Source organism: Vanacampus margaritifer, chromosome 12, assembly GCF_051991255.1.
Source record: "Vanacampus margaritifer isolate UIUO_Vmar chromosome 12, RoL_Vmar_1.0, whole genome shotgun sequence".
Taxonomy (NCBI): Eukaryota; Metazoa; Chordata; class Actinopteri; order Syngnathiformes; family Syngnathidae; genus Vanacampus; species Vanacampus margaritifer.
This window is the reverse complement of record NC_135443.1, coordinates 18,485,802-18,508,197: the sequence shown is the minus strand read 5'-3', so window position 1 is coordinate 18,508,197 and position 22,396 is coordinate 18,485,802. Positions and strand designations below refer to the sequence as shown.

Below are 22,396 nucleotides of genomic sequence, written 5' to 3'. Positions count from 1 at the left end.
TATGGGAAAAGTAAATGTAAAATATAAAGAGAACAGCGTAGTACAATTTATCATTGAAGAGTACTAGAAGTTTTCTTATCTTTGGATAATTTACAGAACATAATCATCCAGATTGCAAAATATGACAAGAAAAAAAACTGCAGAGTAGATTGAATGGTAAATAAAAATATTTATAAAGAAAAGTGAAAGACCAAAGTATGTTATTATATTTTTATTGTTCATAATGTATTATATATAATTTGTTCAAATATATTAGAAGGTTGTTCAGTAGCTTATAGTTCAGTACAGTACTTACAGTACAAAATCCAAATAAAATGTGACAAGAAAACAAATATACAGAAGATCAGTATTGATGGGAAATAAAAATAAATAAAACAAAAAAGCATATTTTGTTCTCTGTAATAAATTCACATTTTATTTAAACATTTTTGTGTTTTGGTTTGCTTAATTTCATATTACTATCTTTGGATAACTTACATTAACTACTACAAAAATGAGCAAAAATTTGTGTCAGTGAGTCATTTTATTAGTCTGTGTGGAGCTGGGTCAGTCCCAAGTGCTGAGCAGTGCATTATCCTCTGTACTTTCGACCCTTTGCAGGCAGACTGTATTATCACTGCATTCATGTGTGTTTAAAAGAGGCTTGACGTCAGCGCCTGCGTCATATTGTTTTTCTCTCAAATTGATGCAAGTTTCACGTTTCTCTTGGTTCCACTCAATTAAAAATGACTTGAATTATTAACTCCCTTTGCTGAATATCCAAAATGCTTCTAATGTCCTTATGCAAGTATTCAAAGGCCTCAGGTAGCCTTACAAGCCTCCATTTCCACGTGATAGCAACTTAAAGCAGCCTTTTAAAGGAAACGCACGTTTGTTTGTTTTTGTGAAGATCATACACATAAGCGAAAGCAGCATAAGATTTGAAGGAGTTTCTTTTGGGGAGAAGTTAGTGCAGAAATGCTACTCATGCACGGCCCCTGCCCTAGCATGCATGAGGACAGCAGGGCTCTCTAAAGGGGACAATCCTACTTTATAGGTAGCATAAATAAACAAACATGCAAATAACAACTTTTCTCTGCTTATACTGTAAGTCTTAAGACGTCCTCACACACACATGTAGCTTATTGTTAGTTGGTTTGTAGGCAGCTTCAGTGTCGTGTTAAAAGACATGGGGTGACAAAATATTATTGCAGTACTTCCTGTCCTGTTGTGTTTCGATGCACTAGTGCCAAATATTGATGTTTTTTATCGAAACAGATGCCATTATGAATTAATGTCCCTACTCAACAGTTGGACTTAGGCACCTAACGCTTGGAAAAAAAAATCAATTGATTTTTTGAGGGGTGGCATTTACATTGTCAATATGTAAAATGTAATACTGTGGAACTTCTAAGGTTGAACACAATTATTTTGAGCACGCTCCAGTTTTTTCACTTTTTACTCTAAAAAATAATTCTCATAGAATGAATGGAAAGTCTGTTCCAAGGTCAGATTGTCGCGTCAGGGTCTCGCCCTTCTTATTTTTGCAACATTATTACATCCTGGTTCTCTCTGAATAAAGATGCGCATATTTCTTAAAATTTGTCTCAAATGCTTAATTGTCAGGGTCCTTCGACCTTAGAGGTTCCACTATGTTTCAAGTAGCACAGAATTGTCTTATTGCACTATTGTTATTATGGCATCACAATAGTATTATTAGTTCATGTGATAGTCCCTAAAGCTACAAAAGCACAGAAAATGGTGTTTGCTGAAAACATGCAATGATAGAATTAGTAGTAGTATCTAATGCTAAATGAAATCCACCAACTGTACATATTGCTATTGTTCACATCCTATTTGGTTATCTCATATAAAAACAAACAGGTAAGAAAGTGTCTCCTTTTGAAAAGTGTGCAAGCCCCTCTAAAGTCTGTAGGAGTTACAATTAGTTGTCGTTCAAGTTCAGGAGAATATGGCTCTTAAGTTTTTTTCATCTTCAAAATTGTGCTCTGGTCTGTACAGTAGTGGCTTTTTTTGTCATCATCATCTTTTTTATGCATTGGCACTAGATGGCGCCATTATGACACAAGTGGAAAACAACTCCAGTTGCCAACTGTCTCACAATATGAAACGGAATATCACACCGTATGTCCCCTTTGCTGATGGTAAACGTGCTCTCATGACAATATAGTAGGAAATCTTGTTTTGTTTTGTTTTTAACAGAAAAATGCTGTTAATTTATCCTTTCAACGGAATACACCGCCTCTCGACCAAAGTAAAAATCCAGCTCAATTGTGACACTGATGAGGACAAGACAATAATTGACTAATATTGCGTTTGTGGAATATAACTCATTTGCTCACAAAAACGTATAAATATGTGCTATTTTAAATATTACAATGGTCCCAAAGTCGTATTTATATGTTTTTATATTGGTTTTTTTAGAGCATACTGAAGGCTTTGATGCAGCTTCTGAACTGAAGAGGTCGCTTAAAACAATGGTAGTTATTACAAAAACAGCCAGCAAGTGGCAACAGGGTATACGAGATCAACCAGGGCCATGTTGCAAATAACTATTTTCCCCTCTGTTTTAAACAGAATTGTGAATAATGATGAAACTTAGCTAAATTCTTATGCTAATTGCTGCAAAATGGAAACAAATAGAAATAATGTTTTTTTTCTTCCCAATGAAAGAAACTCTTTTGCATCTCAGGTGAGCAGCCATTTTGCCACTTGCTGACTGAAAATCACATCACAGTTGCTCAGGGCTCAGGTAACGACCAGTCGTGTTTTTTGAAAGTGAGTCGTGATTGGTTACCTGAGCAACTGTGATGTCATTTTCAGTCAGTAAGTGGCAAAATGGCCGACCCCTAAGATGGGTAAAAATGGGTGGATTTTTGGGTGGCCTTCTTCACTCATATTCCACAAACACAATATTAATCAGAATGCCGTGTTTAAACTACCTAGTCGGGGCCCATACAAAATATTGTAAGAACATTTTGGGGTTGACAGTTAGTGGTTATTTTTTTACAACAACAAAAAATATTGCAATTCAATTTTTGTCATTTTCCCCTAAAATGCATTTTTTTGTGCATTATCTTGCTAGAATGTCACAAGAACAGCCTTTGATTGAGATGACTTGATGGATTATTGACACGTTATGGCTTAAATTACTGTGTACCACTTTCACACAGATGGTGCCAGTGCTAGGGGGTTATGAGGATTTTTGAAGACAACAAAGAACTCTTCCTCAGACAACTGAAGATGGAAGCAGCAGACACAGAGTCACTGGTCACACTCAGGTAGGGCTGACTCAAGGTAAAACATCTTCAACAAACAATAGTCCAGTCCACACACATGACATAACACATGTACCCAACCAGCACTGGCACCAGTTTGATGTAAAAGGCGTATCAGAGGCTTTAGTTCCCACTCGGGAATCAAACCACCACACACGGCCGATTAAGCCAATATATTGCTATTGGGAATTTTCAGCTCAAGTTCTTTTTTTCTACCCCCACGTCTCGTTCCCTTTTTGTCTCAATCACAGAAGGCGTGAAGGGAGTCAGATTGGGGACAGAGTATCCGTGGAGACCTGACAGCACTGGTAACTACAGCACATGATGAGGGAGGTGCCAGGACATCGAGGGAGTTTACGTCACGTGGACGGTTGGATGAGGAAAAATAAATAAGAAGTGCGCTAGCTTGTCACTGGAGGCTGCTCCAGACCTTCCTCCAAGCTACTTCCTCCATCTCGAGACTTTTTCCTCCTCTTGTTACCTGGAAACAAGGTTAACATGCTGACATTTAGTGGCAAACAAAAGGATCTTAATTATGAAGCATCGAATTAAGGTCAAAAGTTCAACTTTGGTTTTCATTGGAGCACACAATTTCATGAACACACTGGGGGGTGTTCTGACAAAAGGACCAGCCTCACTGGCAATGTGAAGTAAAACTCGACAACATATCCCTTGACCCAAATCCAAATGAAAGAATAAATAAGTGAGTCATAGCCAACAGGGAGCTTAACGTCTGCAAGTAACCATCACAGTAACTCATCATCCGTTGCTAAGTTACGCCAGGCGCAGTTGCCACATCTGACACAAGCAGACGCACAAATTGCTTCATGTGTTCACGGCGGATGTCTCACTCACTCAATTTACGCAGGAGCTTCTTGCCGACGTTCTCTTCTGAGCTGGACAGAGAGCGAGAGCTGATGTAAGGAGACGTGGATGGCTGAGAGTCTGTAGGCACGTCTGAAAGAAGACACAAAAAAGTAGAGCAGGTTGAATATTTAATTACATTTTTTATATACTGTATAATATTTTGACACCCTCTATGTTGTTTTATTTTAGTGCATAATATATATATTCTTTTATTTTTTTCGAGCATAAAACAGCTCTATCCAATTGTATTTAAAAAATATGAGATAAAATTAATTGAGCTGAATAAATGAAGGATAAATGCTAATTTAAAAAATCAAGTAAATAGAGAAATAGATACATAACATAGATTACAAAACTGGCACAAGTAAGTAACATAAAAATATCCAATTAAATGTCTTATAATTACTGCAATGCTTAACAATGTTTATTTAAGCTTATATTCTTTTGCATGTTGACCATTGTGGAAAATTACCCTCCCGTGTGTTGCTTAAAAGATATTGGAATCACGATAAAATACAGTAATAATGTACCATTTGAAAAAACAGTCCATATAAAAAGTCTACACACCCCTGTTCAAAGGCCTGTTTTTTGTGGTGTAAAAGAATGAGACCATCATAAATCATGTCTGAACTTTTTCCACCATTAATATGACCTATAACACATAACTTAATTGGAAAAAAAATTCTTAAAAAGGAAGTCAACCTTAAACATTTCTTGACAATAATATGTTATATGTGACCTCACTCGTCTAAACATGACGTTCTGGTTAATATTACATTTGTGGAATATGAGTTATGGAGCAAAATCCAGCCATTTTTATCCATCTCAGGTGGCGGCCATTTTGCCACTTGCTGTCGACTGAAGATGACATCAATGTTGCTCAGGACTCAGGTAACCAATCACAGCTCAGCTTCAGAAAACATGTGAGCTGTGATTGTTTTTTGCCTGAGCCCTGAGCAACTGTTATGTCATCTTCAGTTGACAGTAAGTGGAAAAATGGCTGCCAACTGAAATAGATCAAAACGGCTGGATTTTGCTGCTTAACTTTTTTTGTAATAACTACTATTGCTTCAACTGTTCTTTGCCATTGAGAGGCTGCATCAAAGCCTTATGTATGGTCTAACATTAAAAAACAACGACAACGTATAAATACGTCTTTGGGACACTTAAAACATTTAAAATATAACTTATTTATACATTTTTGGGAGCAAATGAGTTAAGAGGGGGAGTAAAATTTAACAACTGAAATAATGTGGTCCCTCTTGTAACTGGGGATGTGGTCAGTCACCATCACTTTTAAATAAGTAATAATAATAATACACCTGCCACAATTTAAAGTGCCTCTGATTAAGCCCAAATAAAATTTCTAATTCAAAAAGCAGATATTATTTGACAATACTGACCGTTTTCTCCATAATTTTCTGGACGATCCTCTTGGATGTAGGGAATCCCATCCATACGGAGGAACACGGTGTCATTGGGACTCCGTTGGCCATCAGATTTGCTGCCTGTGTGAAGAAAGGTGCCAGTCAGCAGAAGAACCAAGACTATTGATTAGCTTTTCATGACCCTTTAAGGTAAAATGATTGCATTTCAAGATGGGTGATTTATCTGGCAATGTTTTTATGACTCGCAGTGACATTTGTCTCTGTTATTGACAAGCAGTTGAGCCATCTGCTGATTTTTCTTCTTGACACAGAGGGAGTGACATCTATTAGCAGAGTACAGATGGCTTGTGGGAAATCCTTTAAGCCTAAAAAAAAAAAAAAGGAGCAGATTGTGCATGCCGCGTTTGTTGAGTTTTGGGAGATGAGTCATAATGGGACTTTGACTTCATCAGATGCTTTATCTGTAAATACCTTATGGTACAATAGTGTGAAAGATAATTAAAGTGGGATTTGAGATGCCCTTCTAAATATACGCACGCACTGCCCACCATAATATTAGATGCGATACAAGAGCTGTATCAACAAATCTGTTCTTACATAAGATAATAAAGCTCTGTTTTGCTTGACACTGTCAAAGAGATATTTAATTTAGCATTATGTTTATTATTCCGATTGTATGTAGTTTGCTGTGATGTAGAACTGCACAGCATCTAATCATTTCCCTACAAGCACAGCAAATCGCAGTACGTTGTGCTGTTTTATTTAAATTGTACTGTTTTTATTCAATTAAAGATAAAATTGTCATTTCATCTTAAATTGGCCCAGATGTTGTTTTAGACAACAGAGATTATTTTTTTTAGCTAGGTTTATAGGAAAATAAAATCTGCACTGGTACTTATATATAGATGCAATTAAAAAGCATTGTACATAGAAATGAAATAAAAGTGTACCTAAATTAAACTTCAGCAGTTCTTTAAAAATTAAATATGAATGTATTGGCCTTACATGTTAAATACAAATACAATGCTGTACTTTCATGTACCACTAGAGGGAGTGTGTGTACTAGTACTAGTTTGTTTTTCCAGAAACTAGATCCAAAGAAAACTTGTAAAGGATTATTATCTAGCAAAGTACACCAAACATATTTTTGTGAATATCCAAACTTAAATTGATACGTAAAACTAAATTGTTCCAAATGTAATCAATAAATGTCTCCAGTTGATGCCACCAAACACTCACATCGAGTTCCCCCAACTTACGAACAATACGGTTTCTTTTATTGAGCCTGGAGGTGTTGCGAAGGCCCGCGTGGGGATGTAGCTGAGCGAGGCGTGCCAGTCCCAGGCGGGTGTGGGCGCTGGTGACGGGGAGGGCGATGCTGTGGGAGCGGGCCTCCACGACGGGGGGCCTCCCTTTAGCGTCTGAGTCCACTGGGTCCGGTGTCTGCGGAGAGCTGTCCATCCGCGTGGCCGTCAGAGCGTTCTGGTAGTGCGTCCTGATTATCTGAGGAAAGGGTCACGGTTTGGGGAAGTATTCATGCCGTGTTCTAAATGAGTACAAGTTTGTGTTAGTCACCTTGATGACCTGCAGGTCTGTGAGCTGTCGGACCGAGTAGTCCGGTAGGTAAAGCCCTCCCGCTGAGAGCTGACCAATGCTCCCGCCGCTTAGCAGCGAGTCTGATTGGTTCAGACCACTGCTGCGAGAGCTGTACCGCTGGCCTGCACGGAAAATCAGGAAAAACACTGTAGGAACATGCACAAGAATAATATTTAAAAAATTACACAGGGAAAGATATAATATTTTAGGTTGGGGGTGTCAAAATTAGTGTGTTAATTTTGGGTCAATTTAAAGTTCCTTTAACTTCACAATTTTTGTAAACGAGCGATTAATGACCGCCCCTTACTTGGAAAGCCTGTACTGGGGGAATTCCAGTCACAACGCAGCAGACATGTCCACGTCAAAATTAAGCAGTAATACATTTAATAATAATGCATATATTTGTGGAGAATAGGGTCAAGCTGTATTTTACAATTTTAAAAATGTGAAGAATTTCACAAGTTACTTTATGTTAAAGATTAGAGATCTCAGAACTCTTAAAAGATCTTTGTGCAGTTTGTCTTTTTTTATTTTATTTTATTTTTTACTCGTGACTGCCACCTCTGGCCCAAGATGTAACTGCAGCATCTCAACTATGGAAAGTTAGCAGCTCATGCGTGCAGTGTCGTACGCTAGCTAACACCAATGCTAGCACAACGCCACATGTCCGCTACTCCGCGGGGACGCGCATGATGTCACCCTCCACCACTCCACCCCTCCCCTACCCAAAGAAACTGTGGAGTGTACAGGGTCCGCACACTTTACTATAAAGGGAAGATAAAAGCTGATAGATGCAGTCAGAGTAAAACAGTCAGGGCTCTACGTACTCATCTGGTTATTGGTGGAGCATGCATGATGTAGAAAAAGCTCTAATATTACCTTTTTAAACGGCACAATGCACCTTTAATATGAAAAGAAAAATATACTGAGATTTCACCAATGTCTTACAAATGCAATTTTTTTTCTAGTGGCAGTAAAATGACCTCAACACAAATCAACATCACACTCGTTACAGTACAGTACATATTTTTTAATTTTAACTAAATTTTTGAATTATTATGAAATTACTATATCAATGACTAAAAGATGCAGCCATATTTCGATTAATTTAGCATTCCCCCCTTTTATGTTAACAAGAGTATGTAACTTAATAAACATTTTATTGTACATTTAGAACAGATATAAAATTAGCAATGGATCACGAGTTAACTACTTGAAATCATGGGATTCATTACAATAAAAAATGTTAATCGCCTGACACCCCTAATTTTAAGGCACCACTGCATGTAGCCAACCTACATTATTTTTCACAGTAGAAGATCGAAAGTTTTTATACTTGTGCAGTTTCTGAACTGTGCACTTTTGCAATGTCCCAATTTTTGGATTAAGAGATATTAAAATGAGTTTTTGTAATTGCCTCGGGCCTAACACTGGAATGCAAAATATGTTCACACACTCTTGAAGACCAAAAGTGCACATATAGGAACTGAGAACCTTTTCTGCTCGCTCGGCAGTCTTAGCCCACATAATCCTAGTCAGGTTGTGTTCTTCCGCTGGGAAATTCTCTCTCAATCTCATCTTTTTAATTACTTTTTTCCCACAGACGCTGTTCGGCTGCACTGCACTTAACTTGAAGGGATTTAGATGTCAATTAGTTCCCCTGTTTATCATTGCTCCTTGTTGCCGCCGTCATCACCACCATTAGCTCCCGTTGAGGCCCCCCAGTTGACTGACATATATTGACTTGTTATGGAGGATGTACTTACCGATTGGCAGGGGCGGGATGAGGGCTGGCATGCCGTAGTAGGAAAATGCTCCGTTTTCAAATCGAAGGGCCTCCTTTCCGATTTCTACCTCCACCCGACCCTGCAACGTCAGCATTTTTCATGTCACCACCACGTCAACACAGAATTCAATTGAACAGCCCACACAAGAAATATTTCATCAACATTGTACATGCAATATTGAGCACAAGGATTTGTTTTATTGCAAAGCTGACAAGTTACTGTTTGTTGAATTTTGTTGGGTTTTGTACCCCGAAAAGGAAATGTCCTGTGGGCAGCAGAAAACATACATGACTCCTCAAGGATTTTAGATAAGATAAACCTAAAATGCACTCTAACCTCTAAAAGGGACATTCCCTAAACTTTTATACTATATGAATTTTCTGGTTCATTGAAAACTGATAAAATAAAAGTCCACTTCATTTTGCTGTTGACATTTTGACATCTTGAGACCAAGACAGAGAGCAAATAATTGATCAGCAGTGTTACTGTGGCATCAGCAAGTTGCAAGCCAGAGACTGGAAGAGTCGCAGAAAGGCATAGAAGTGGACGTCTTTGGAAATGTGTTGGTTGGTCACCAGTTTTTACTACTAAAACATTGAGCAATTGCATTCAAAAGTTTAGAGGTTGAATTAGGTTCACCTGTAAAGGTTATAGTGCATTATAGATTCGTTGTGACAGCCCAATAGTTTTTTATGAGAAGAGTACAAGAATGTTTTAGTTTTTTTTTTACAATAAATAAAACGTGTGATTAACGGCAAGTTAACTAGGAAAAAAATGCAATTAATCGCTTGACAACACTACTTATAAAACATATAATCTGATAAAATGGTATCTATATCTAATATGACTAGAATGTCACTTAACGGAGCTCAGACCTCTTCCAAGGCTGAACTGCTAACAAAAATATTTGTTTATTCCCAAGCTATTTTCTTGTTCATGGAAGGTAAATAAGAAAAGAAAAACACCATTGTCACGATGCGGTGTTTTAGGGGAGATTGTAAATTTTTGATCCTCTGTGAAGATCTGAGTGGAGATCAGACATCTGAAATACTTTTTAAAATAGAGTGTTTTTTTCCCCAATTAGATTATTGTATTGTTTTCATTTTTCTTTGGTGGGGTGCGGTGATATTTGTAATATACAAATGTCTTGGCTGAGGTTGGGAAACACTGTATTAGTGGGTGGTAGTGTTCAAAACAGTTTACACTTCAAAACTGACTGCTGTGAAAATGGTAACTAAAACCACAAAACTACTTTTCATATGCTTTTCTGTTAAATTCAGCACGTTTACCTGCAAGATGAGGACAAAGTAATCGACGGGTTTGTTCCTCTGGAAGAGGTAGTGCTGAGCAGCGTGTTTGTTCTTGGGGTTGAATTTGAGTTCTTGCACCACACTGGGATGCTTGATGAGACGGAGCAGGATCTTCTCTGACAGGTGACACGGCCTGAACGGCTCCACCTCTGGCAGTGGGAGACACAAACGCGCATGCAGCAATATGGGAGGGTGAGGGGAAAAAACACCATTGCTTTTTGTTCTCGCCTCCCTCTGTCCCATCTCACATAGCGACTGTTAAGGTTGCTGTCATTAATTTGTTATTGTTTGTCCTTTCTCAAAATAAATACCAACAGCTATAAAACTTTTGGTCAAATTGAGAAAGTTTTGCCCTTGGTGACGTTCCACTTATGCGCAATTCCACAGGTCCCCATCTGGATCACATGACCTACCTGTAGCCAAAAAGCGATGTGTTGCCAGCAACAACTGCGGCGAGATCTTCACATTCAGCTCATTTTCTGCCACTTTGAAGATGGAAAAGTCCTGCTGTTTCCTCTCGTATTGCGATACTCGCCTTTTGGTCCGATTATCAGCTGCGAAACACACGGCCAAACCAGGTATTTAAACGTGTTTTCTCTTTTTACTCACGCTAAATAGGTTTCAGTCATGGGTTTCTTTGGATTGCATTGGATTATCCGCACGCATATCTGATTGATAAATACTAATCCTCCGCAGATGCGAAGGTATTTAATATATTACATTCCCTCAAATGAGTCATAACTGCTTCAATGACAGCTGGTGCCATAAAGACATAAGCTCCTCTTTCCTGTATGTATAATTACTGAATGTGCACCCACACATGACATGCAATTAAACGTTTTTTTCCCCCCAAGTGGTAGCACATATATTGAAAGAAAGCCCATGTGAGATTAGCATTTTTATTCCAGGCAATTAAAGGATTATGGTGATTTCACTTATTTCATTGTGTATAAGTAGTGAGCTGTGAACAACAGGGGTGAGAGCATGGAATCAATAGATTAATGAGGTGTTTGATTATGCGTTGAATTATTCATAGAAAATGCGAACACCTGTTAAAAATAGCCTACAGGAAATATTGCTACACCCTCCCTTTTTAGTGATATATGCTATAGCGAATTGAAACATTATTCTGGCACATCAAATATGACTTTTTTTGTTTGTATCACACATTTTTGAGAGGATATGTCTATCTAAGTATTTGTATTCACGTAAATACTTATGTAAGGGTGAAGTACATGTTGCATATTTTAAAACGTCTGCTCGCTTAATGCTAACACAAAATACAAAACACAATATATAGTCTAACAAATAGATTCGGTGCTGTGTTGCAGTGCTATTATAACTCTGTAAACAAAGAGATAATTGAACATAAACATATACATACATATAATATAACAGTATTCATAGGCATAACAACTAAACTAATGACAACTTACTGGGTCCCCTAGTGAAACATTTCCTATATGTCTGAGCATGGAACAAATTAAATTTAAAATTAAATTAAACCACTTGAGCATACGATAACCTGGGATTATGAGCAACATGCTGCTTCACCAAATCATTAGTCATGTTTCCATCTAATTGTTTCCAATTTTTTAAGCGAATTTACTGAAAATGCGCAAAACGGACATGCGACTTATGCCCGTTTCCATCTGTTCTTCTTTTGCGATAGGGGACTCCGCCGCTGTAGGTGGCGGTATACACCATAGAGATGTGATCCACCAGTAATTTAAAAAAAGAAGAAGACCAGGAAGCGACTGCGCTGTGCGATAACATTGTATATGAGTTTGCTTTTGTAATTCTTGATAAATTGCAGCGTTTCTTTTGCTGTTTTCCATCTAAAATAGCATTAATATTCATACATACCCTACTTTATCGTCCGACATTGCTTTGGCACTACAAACATACGTAAAACGTAATATCTGGTCAAAACGTGCAACGTATATCCGGTCTTGCCAGTGGTTATTCGCAAACGCTGTTTCCATAGCCAAAATTAGCATTTTCCTTTTTTCAATACGCTTCAAAATCCACCCCCTCGAAGCATAAAAACTTTTATGCAAATTTTGGGTTATTTTTCGAATTTCTGGCATTTGCATTCAGTTTTATTTTTGCATTTCTTGAAAATTAAAATTAAAGATTGGTGGATGGAAACCCAACTACTAACTCATGTGCTCCCAAAAACATATAAATACGTTCTATTTTTATTATTACCAGTGTCCCAAAGAGATATGTATATGTTTTTTCTGTTGTTTTTTAAATGCTAGAACATACAGAAGGTTTTGATGCAGCCTCAGAACTGAAGAGAATGGTTGAAGCAATGGCAGTTATTACAAAAACGGCCAGCAGGTGGCAGCAGAGTATAATAGATCAACCAGGGCCATGTTGCAAAAGGCTATTTTCCCCACTGTTTTAAACAGATTTGTGAATAATGATTAAACAGCGATATTCTAATGTTAATTGCTGCAAAACAGAAACAGAAATAGACTCTAATCTTTCTTTTGGTAGGTTGCTTTTATAGCAATAGAACACAATATTCTGTGGACCTTGCAAAATCTCTCAAAATCCAGTAAAACAGCCGGGAGCAAAGGGGGTTGCGTCAGTGAAAATGGCTGGGAGTGAATGAGTTAAAAGCAGTTGGAAACAGAGCTAATTAATTTCTTGCATGCTGGTGTTCATCTTTCATATGTACGTACTATAAAGATCTGTCTCGTCCACAATCTCAGACTTGATGATCTCTTCGATGACATCCTCCAGGGTGACGATGCCCATCACCTCATAGAAGGGGTCTCCCTCGCCCTCGTTGTTGACCCGCTGCACCACAGCCAGGTGGGATTTGCCTGCATTCACAACCAAAGAAAGATGATACTGTAAGAGCATATTTGTGCATTTCAATAGATGTGCATGCCTGTTCTTACGAGAATGTACTGGTAACAGGATTTCGTGCAAACCCCCCCCCCACCCCCACAAAAAAACTGGATCGCATTGCAGACTATTTTTACTATTTATTAGGAAGAACGTAACCATTTTTCTAAATATGAAGAGCTAACAATTTTGACTACGAAATAGAAAAATATAGTATAATATAATTTGTACCACTTTGTAAAAAAAATCATATAAATTAATATATTGATATATAAATGAATATTTCGATATATAAAATAATATTTCATTGTCATTTTTAAATTGTATTATTTGTGATTGAAAACATTTGAATGTGGTGTTTTTATATTCATTATAATAATAATAATAATAATAATAATAATAATAATAATAATTATTATTATTATTATTATTATTATTATTATTATTATTATTGTAAAGGTAAACTAGGTGAAGTCTCATCTCTGTCCAAATGACTTTGGGTGCCACAGGGATTAGATTTATGTCCACTACGTTTCTCAATGTACATAAAGGAATTAAGATGGATGGATGGATTTAATTAGTATTATTTAATGAAAAGCAGCAAATATCACTATTTATTCATTCATCTCAAGGACAAACTGTGACTGTCATAAATTACAGTAACATTCTTGACTGCCATGCGGTTCTCAATGTAAGAAATGAACACCTTAACAGGTGAAATGGACAAAAGTTTTGGGACATCACTGGGACCTTACTGCTGTGCAATTTTGTAGTTATTTTTTAGTTTAGTATTTTTGCCTAAAATGTTCCAAACACCATCCTCCAGGCTGACTTTGAGGTTTCAATGTATATACATTTACATTATAATTACATCCACAATTTTTTGGGTACAGTTTTATATATATCACATATGTGAGCTCGCACATGATATTCCTTCATTCCTCCAATTCCTTTATTTCTTCTGTGACTCAGACAAGACGTCATTGGATATTTGAGGGATTAGCCTGGAGAAGCTTTGGCACTTTGGGAAGATTTGGCTGCCCTTACGTAAAGCATTATTACACAATCAGTCTGGGGATGGCTGCATCTGTGGTTAAATATCATCCAAAGGCTATGTGACACCATGGGGTCAACATAGTCAAGCATTATAAGCATGAATATGCACAATAGTCAAAACATGCCGCATGCACAAAAAATAGATTTTTTTTTTATGTTGTCCAAATAGGTTATCTAACCAGTCGCCAATAGAGACTCAGACGCATATCTAACCTCCAGTGAGCCAGTTTGTTTGAGATTTAAGGTGATCTCTGGTGAGGGATCAAACCATTTAATCCTCTCGAGCAGGGGTGGGCAACCTGTGGCCCGTGAACTGCAGACGACCCACAAGAACATTTGGAGGGTTTCTTTGGGGAATTCTCAAGACAAATCGAACCTCCTAGGAACAGCTAGCATTTAATCCACAAATTCTGATAGTGTGTAATGTGGAATAAAACGTGCTGATTGACAGACTGCTTAAAGTCAATGTGAATATGGTTGAGGTGATGACGTCAGCCTGTCAAAATAGCTCAGGTGAGTCAGGCGTGGATGTGCCCTCATAGCTGCTGATGTGCCCGAGCACTGCATTACATCACTCGTGTGTTACATAATACCCTTGCAGAACAACACACACACACAGTCACACACATGCCCCGAGTGAAACCGGGTCGAATGCGAATGTCTCTTTTGCGAATTGTTCTGCTCGCTCCACCAGTTTGCAGGGCTCCCCTGCCATGATGCATTGTTGTGTGAACATCACATTGCGTTCACTGTCGCTCGTAATGTAATCCCTGCATTACACATATACATTATGGGAACCAGGAGGCTTCAATTTGATTCACTCTGTCTGTTTTTTAATATTGGGATGCGGTACGATGCCGAGGGGAACATGTTTTTTTTTATTTCATTTTTTTGGGGCCGTATAAGAAAAAAGTGGAATTGCATGTCCACTACAATAGGTGGCAGTACTGCTCTCATTGGGTTTTTATTTATTTATTTATTTATTCATTTCAGGCAAAACAGTCAGCCGTGCTAACCAATAGGCTACTGTTTTGTATTATGATTAAACTTTTAAATGTACATTTCTCTCATGATATTTAAAATTTATCATCACCTTTTCTACTGACTAGGCAAAGTCATGTGAGTCTACTTTACAATTTATTATTATTAATTTTTACATTACCACGTTACATTTTTTTTTTAAAGCTCTCCAAGTACTTGCATCATAACCAATGGTAAAATACTAAAAATAGTTGTGTAGAAGGTTCAAATGTTTATCAAAATGTGACAGTTTTTTTAGTCGGTATATTTAATATTATTTAAAGTCATTGTAATATTGTGTAAAAAACTAAAACATTAACACTGTAAAATATTTTCCAACTCAAAAATTGCTAAGTTACATAAAACTGTACCTAATTAATATATATATTTTTAAATATTAATATAAAAAGATTATATGTAAATGTTGTTGTTAAAAAAATTTTTTACAACTGAACTGTACTTGGACAGTGATTATTTTGGTTACCACTAGAGGGAGCCCATGTTCCACTAGCCATTCAAATAGCACACTTTTGCCTACCGAATGTGGTCCCTTGTCACATAAAGTCATAATTTGTCCAAAATGAAAGCTTCAGTTGAATGAAAATTACACATAATCCTTAAATTTACTTTTCAAATGTATCAACAATGCAACAGAAATAATAAACAACTACAGAATATTTTATTTTAAAATGCTTGTAAAATGTTTGACACATTTGTAAATAATGTTGTATTATTTTAATCAGAATGTCAAAGGCTAAATTGTTGACACAGCACTCGTATCAGATCTCGTTATATTATGCTGACGTACCTAATTAGTCGTCTATTGAGTGTGCATGATTGTGCAGGCAGGTTTTGCTGGTGACATTTCCCCTCACTTCCGCCGCATGACCGACCCCAGTAATCCCAGTGTGACATTCCCACAGCAGGGCTGCCTGAGCAGTTGGAGCTTTTAATTCATCAAAGTATGAAGGAAGCCGCCAGACAGGAAGGGAAAAAGGTTGGAATTGAATTTTTCATGATTGGTCTGCCGACTTGAATGGCAACCACCCGCGGAGTGGAAGATGGAGAAAGAAAAAAGCTCTTCATAGTCAGACCTGCGAGCCGGCGGGTCAGCAGACCAAAAGCTATCCATCATAATCCTGAGCGGGATGAAGCAATGGACCTCCTGACCTGTGAGTGGCAATGTCATTTATGATCCTCTCCCCAAAGTCAACATGTCTCCCTTCACATAATAATCAGCCTGCTGAAGCGTTCACTGGCACCCTATTATGAGTCCAAAAACACACACTTTTTGCTAGCCTAATGGCATATTTGCCCACGTTATTTTTAACTTCCTGTTACCAGATCAATTTAAAAAATAACACTGTTTTCTTTTTCCTTTTCAACAGCTCCACTAACTTTCTTCTTCAATTATAATCTGTTTTTAATAAGGACAAATATATCTCAATGATATTGTTCATTATATAAACAGAGTAATAACATTTATTGAGTTAAATCATTTGTACATACTTTAGTGCTGCAATCCAATCCTTCCAATCAGTAGGCAATAAATAGTCATGCAGACACAAATGAAGAATAATACTATAGCCTACTACCTAGCTATTTTTTTCATAAAAGATAAAGATTATATGGGTGTGAGTATTGCTATATTATCTGTCAACGTGTTCATAAACAGCAACTATCAATGCTAAGCGTTAGCATTATCCATTAGCATTCATGGGTCATCTTGCATTGTTTGTTAGCATTAAGCTAGGTGAACTTTTCAATGGCAAAGCTATAATGGGGTTTTCCTACAAATGTTTCAAAAAAAATGTCAGCGAATTTAGTGAACCATCACAGAGTATAAAGCATAGAATTTCGAATTGTTATGATTTGGTTTTCTGCTGTTTCCTGTTTCTGATTTCTCCCTTGCAGTTGCTGGGGAAACAGCTGGAGGGCGGATCCTGCCGACACACCTGCTGCCCATTATGTCATCAGGCCGAAATAAAAGCCTGGCAGCAACAGAGAGGAATGTCGGGTTATTGCTCCGTGACGCTACTCACCATACCTGACGTTTTGATACTGCTACCTTTCTAGCGGCAATCTTTCTTGATGTTGTGGACACCACCAGTAATAAGACTAGTAGCGTTTTTCTATAATCAACGTATGCTACACTCCTCTCTGTTTTATCCGCCCTCCGGCGTGATTTTGTGTTTTCTTGTTTTTGCCCACGACGTACACCTTTTTGTCGTCGTTGCCTTTTGTTGAGGAACCTTTTGTCCACGCGCTGTGCGCTTTTTGTTGGTTCATTAAAATTGAGTGACTTTCGCCCTGGCTCGGTCTGCTCTTTTCTTTTGGGGTCCAACAAACACAACCCATTCGTGACACGAATTTCTGATATTTTGGGGAAAACAAACGGCTTATTCGTTTCGCCTGTGACTATAAACCAGGCAGATTGTTATAGTAGTCAAATGACATTGACACATTTTGAAATTCAATTAATTCTCTCAAATCAAATTACAACCATTCAAAATGCAATGCTTTTGAATGAGCAGAGAGCTTCCTTTCACCGAGTTGATGCTGCATTCAAGGAAGGTGGGAAGTCGGATTGATCCCTCTTCCGACCTCAAAGCGTACAAGGCAATTGTAAACAACAACGATGGCTGATTACGCAGTCAGTCCAAATCATGTTTGATTACGTGGTGCTGCTTCAAATAACTACATGTACTTTATGAAATAAATGTTTATAATTGTCAGAAAATTCGACTTGCACTCTTCTCTTTGAATGCAGCATTAGACGCCATTTTTGCTTGTGATGTAATCTCGGAATTGTCAATAGCCCAAATTAGCATTTCCTTTTAATGATACAGTAGGCTGAAAAATCCACCACCTCCAATCGTAAAAACTTTTTGGGGTGCAAATTTTAGGCTTTTCCATTCAGGTTTATTTTCGCAATTCTTGAAAATTCTAATAAGTTGGGTTTCCATCCACCTATATTTTTTTATCTGTTTTTTCTACATTGGTTAGAAATTCTCTTTTGATGTTTATTGTAATGGTAAACTTGAACTGTGAGTGTTAAACAGCTTGAAGCCTCTTTTTTTGATGAATAGTTCACTATTTGCTGAAATCCTGCTTATTGTGAAAGTTGAATTGAGTTCACTACCACCATACCTGGTCACTCGTATCTCACCCAAAGTCAGATGGGATAGCATCCAGCTATGTGACACAAAATGGATGCACCTAATGTGTTCGATTGATAAATCGCGACAGGCCGTATTTCATCACGCTGACTCTGTAACCCCTGTTTGAACCCTCTCGGTTTGACACTGTTTCACATTTCACATCTGGCCCTCTCCATAGGGATGAAAGGCGCTTCATGGCCACGGCCTACTGTGAGCTTAACACGGCACTTCTCCTCTTGTATTTTGGTATGTTTTTAACTACACGTGCCCACTTCAAAGACTCCTCACACCATAGGTGGTGAGAGCTCCAGAATGGGAAGCAGAGCATATGGCGCCTTAAAAGCCAAGCAGCACCGCCTTCCTAATAGTCTGGCGGCCTGGGATTGATCCAAGAGGAGCAGGATTCACCCCGGTGTTCAATTACCTCGTTTGAATTCCTCCAGCATCACGTCCAGCTTGGTGTCGTTGAACACGCAGTGCATGGGGTGCTTGTAGAACTCGGTGATGGTCTTGAGCGGGGTGCAGTCGTCGGGGTCCACGAAGGCCAGGTCCTTGACGAACAGGATGTCCACGATGTTGGACCGCTCGTTCTCGTAAACGGGGATCCTGGTGAAGCCGCTCTGCATCACGTCCGACATGGTGCCGAAGTCCAGCGCGGCGTCCGAGGACAGCATGTAGCAGTCGGACAGAGGGGTGAGCACATCCTCCACCGTCTTGGTCCTCAGCTCCAGAGCCCCTTGGATGATGTTGAGCTCCTCCTTGACCAGATCGTGGTACGGGTCGGTGACGCGCAGCATGGCCACCAGCTTCTCCCGCGTGTAGAAGCTGGAGATCTCCTGGTGGAGCAGGAAGTCCAGGATCTTGGAGACCGGGTAGGCGATGGGCAGAAAGAGGAGCATGAGGAGCCGGGTCGCGCACAAGGTCTTGGACGCGATGGCGAGGCTGTGCCGGGATGCCACCGAATGAGGCAGGATCTCCCCAATGAAGAAAATCCCCAACGTGCAGGTTGCGGTGGAAAGCGCGGTCATCCCCAAAATCTGACACATCCACACCACGAAGCAAGTGTTAGTGAGGACGTTACCCAGCACTACGGTGCACAGGATGTAGTTGCCATGTTTGCGCACGGACTCGATCTTCCTCGCGTACTTCTGCTCCTTCACGGTGCCGCTGTTCTGCAGGACCCGCAACTCCACGGGGTCCAGCGCCAGCATGCTGATGTTGAGCCCGCTGCACAGTGCGGAGAGTCCCAATAGCAGCACGGAAACGCCGGCTTGCAGCCACGCGTCCGCCTCGGCGGGTCTCTCCACCACCGCCAACCAAAAGTCTCGAGTGTCGAAGTGTTCCCATTTGACGCCGTCGAAGGCGCACATGGAGTAATACTTGACCGCCTCGCCTCGGCGCAGGTGCTTGGCGAGGAGCTCCACGAGCACCGAGTTGTGGCTGGAGGCGGATCGGAACGAGCCCAGCAGCTCAATATCAGAACTCCGGGCGCTCTCCTCCTCGCACGGGTTCCCCCTGGAGCGACCCGCATCCCTGTCCGGTTCCTCAATGAAGGCGATCCATGGTGCAGCGGGAGCCGCCTCGGCCGCCCCGCTGCGGTTCACGCGGGGATGGTCCGTGTAGTAAACCCGTAAAACGAAACGAGTCCCCTCTGTGGCTCTCAGGACGCCGTCCTGCACGGACAACTCGCCGCTTTGGGTGTCCTCCGGCCGGACGCCGAGCAGAGCCGCGGCGGGGGCTGCAAGCCACGAGAAGAAGAAGAGGAGGAGGAGGAGGAGGAGAGGATGCAGGATGCGGCAGGGAGCAGCATCCGCAGCCATCATGCTGAACGAAGGACGTGGGGGGTGAAGCTGGCAGGGTCACGTGGTTGGCAGACGGAGCCGCATATCCACGGAGCGCAGCCGTGGGTATGTCACAGTAAACATGCACCGCAGCCTTTAAATATACATGACACGCCGCGTGACGTCTTCTTCCCTTTCTGCCGCTTGCTAAAAATAGAATCAGAGGGCCATGCCACTACTCCACATCTCATTACTAGTAACACCCATAATAATAATAATAATAATAATAATAATAATAATAATAATAATAATAATAATAATAATAATAATAATAAACAAGTCCAATAGGGGGAAACGATCAAGCGATATCTGTATGTAATGCTCAAATTTAACACCAGATGGTAGCATCGTCACTATTTCAAACAAAACCGCTTTGATTTCAACAGGCATGTCTTTACAAGTCACATGACTGAGGTTCTGAAGTGTCAGTGAAGTGGACGTACTTAAGTACTGTACAAGTACACGCTATTGAGTACAAGTGCTTACGTACAAATGAGTAAGAAGTACTAAAACACTTTAAATCACAACCATTTATATAATCTGTAACGTAAAAAAAAACAATGACATCATAATGACTTAAATGTTTCTTTCCCCGTCTTTAGGTAACTTGTATTTTAACAAAATACAATAACACCCTAAGTTTTATTTATGCTTAATGTACTGTATTGGTGAAATAAATAACACAAATAAAGAGATGAACCATTTGCTTAAAAAAAAAAAAGTAATCATTATTTTTTTACATAGACCTACACTATAGCGAATTAAAAAACATAATTAAAAACTTAATTATTATTATTATTATTGTTGTTTTAATATGTTTTCGTATTATATATATTTTTTTTAGATTTTAAATTTGAACATCAACAGGGGAAAACATTTTCACCCGAAGTCTTATAAAAACACAATTCACAATTCAATAATAGTAATATTAAAAATCCCTTTTTGTCATTATTTACATTTTATGTGCCTGTTAACAGGTAAATTAAACAACACATCTTTAACCGGTCCAACATTTGCTTATAGGCTATATATGAGCCTATATATTTTTGCATCGGATTCTGATAACATACTATTTTTTCGCTATTTCACTGATTTGCTTGACAAATGGACTTGAAAGCACTTTGTTATTGCTATCATGTTATGTTCAGTATAGCTACGATAATTAAATTACACACGAACTAAAACAATTTTTACTTTGCAATCTTTAAAAATATATATTTTCATATCGTTATTTAAGGTGTTGTATGATCGTTCAATATAGCCAACAGACGGAATAAATTACATATTTAAACCTGCTTTAAAGTCGCCACCCGAGTTTATTTTTTAAGACCACTGTTTTTAAATGGCAAAAACCCATGTATCTCCGCTTGCAGTAGCTGCCTCGAACTGGTGAGTGCGTTACTTCCTATTTTTGGGGAAAAAAACACATCGAAACAACAATTCAAGGTTTTAAACAAGCTCTTTAAACCATGAATGTGTATGTGTTTGCAGACAAAAACAAAACAAAACAAAAACAATGGTATATATTCCAGCAGGCCTTTATGTACTTTTTCCAAGCAAATAGGCTAATCTCCAGTCCACATTCATTTAATTCAATTGTGTCGCGTATATCGGCATCGACTAAAAATAAACCCTATATGTATTTATTTATGGATTCTGACTTTGTTCTCGTTTGATACGGTTTTAATTCATCCATCCATCCATTTTCTTGGCCGCTTTTCCTCACTAGGGTCGCGGGGGTGCTGGAGCCTATCCCAGCTGGCTTCGGGCAGTAGGCGGGGTACACCCTGAACTGGTTGCCAGCCAATCGCAGGGCACACAGAGACGAACAACCACACTCACATTCACACCTAGGGACAATTTGGAGTGTTCAATTAACCTGCCATGCATGTTTTTGGAATGTGGGAGGAAACCGGAGTACCCGGTGAAAACCCACGCAAGCACGGGGAGAACATGCAAACTCCACCCAGGAAGGCCGAAGCCCGGACTCGATCTCACGTCCTCTGCACTGGGAGGCGGACGTGCTAACCAGTCAGCCACCGTGCTGCCACGGTTTTAATTATATAGTTTAAATATAATAGTCTTATGTTTGACTTGTGTTTTAAATTTTTGAAATTATATTCAAAGATCTTCAATATTGACTGCGCCTGAAGAACACAGATTCGGTGCACGTATAAAATTCCCTGCAAAAGCTTAAAACGAACGCACAGATTTGTATAGGGTGCCGTTT

General features: G+C 39.1%; 2 protein-coding genes across 3 annotated transcripts in view; one reads left to right on the top strand and one right to left on the bottom strand.

Annotated features, from left to right (window-relative positions):
- Positions 1-198: 198 nt before the first annotated feature.
- On the bottom strand, positions 199-20,266 carry cnnm1 (cyclin and CBS domain divalent metal cation transport mediator 1). The gene is made up of 10 exons (XM_077581387.1): positions 18,750-20,266; positions 12,920-13,063; positions 10,640-10,780; positions 10,206-10,375; positions 8,896-8,995; positions 7,109-7,251; positions 6,793-7,036; positions 5,549-5,653; positions 4,134-4,235; positions 199-3,759 (listed from the first exon to the last, which is right to left on the bottom strand). The coding sequence occupies exons 1-10, from the start codon at positions 20,146-20,148 to the stop codon at positions 3,680-3,682; spliced, it is 2,628 nt and encodes an 875-aa protein (XP_077437513.1). The 5' UTR covers positions 20,149-20,266; the 3' UTR covers positions 199-3,679.
- The window catches only part of hpse2 (heparanase 2), a 56,500-nt gene continuing 54,203 nt past the window's right edge, over positions 20,100-22,396 (top strand). The window contains exon 1 of one of the 2 annotated variants that reach the window (XM_077581388.1): positions 20,100-20,232. The gene's annotated coding sequence lies outside the window, so the exon portion shown is untranslated. The remainder of the gene's footprint in view (positions 20,233-22,396) is intronic. The other variant, XM_077581389.1, reaches the window with a different exon arrangement.

Excerpts from the sequence above, each read along its gene's own strand:
- cnnm1 (XM_077581387.1), bottom strand. The coding sequence starts at position 20,148 with ATGATGGCTGCGGATGCTGCTCCCTGCCGCATCCTGCATCCTCTCCTC. Across the intron at positions 13,064-18,749 it reads GCTGGAGGAATTCAAACGAG|GCAAATCCCACCTGGCTGTG; the intron begins GTAATTGAACAC and ends TTGTGAATGCAG. Across the intron at positions 4,236-5,548 it reads AGAAAATTATGGAGAAAACG|ACGTGCCTACAGACTCTCAG; the intron begins GTCAGTATTGTC and ends GTCTTCTTTCAG.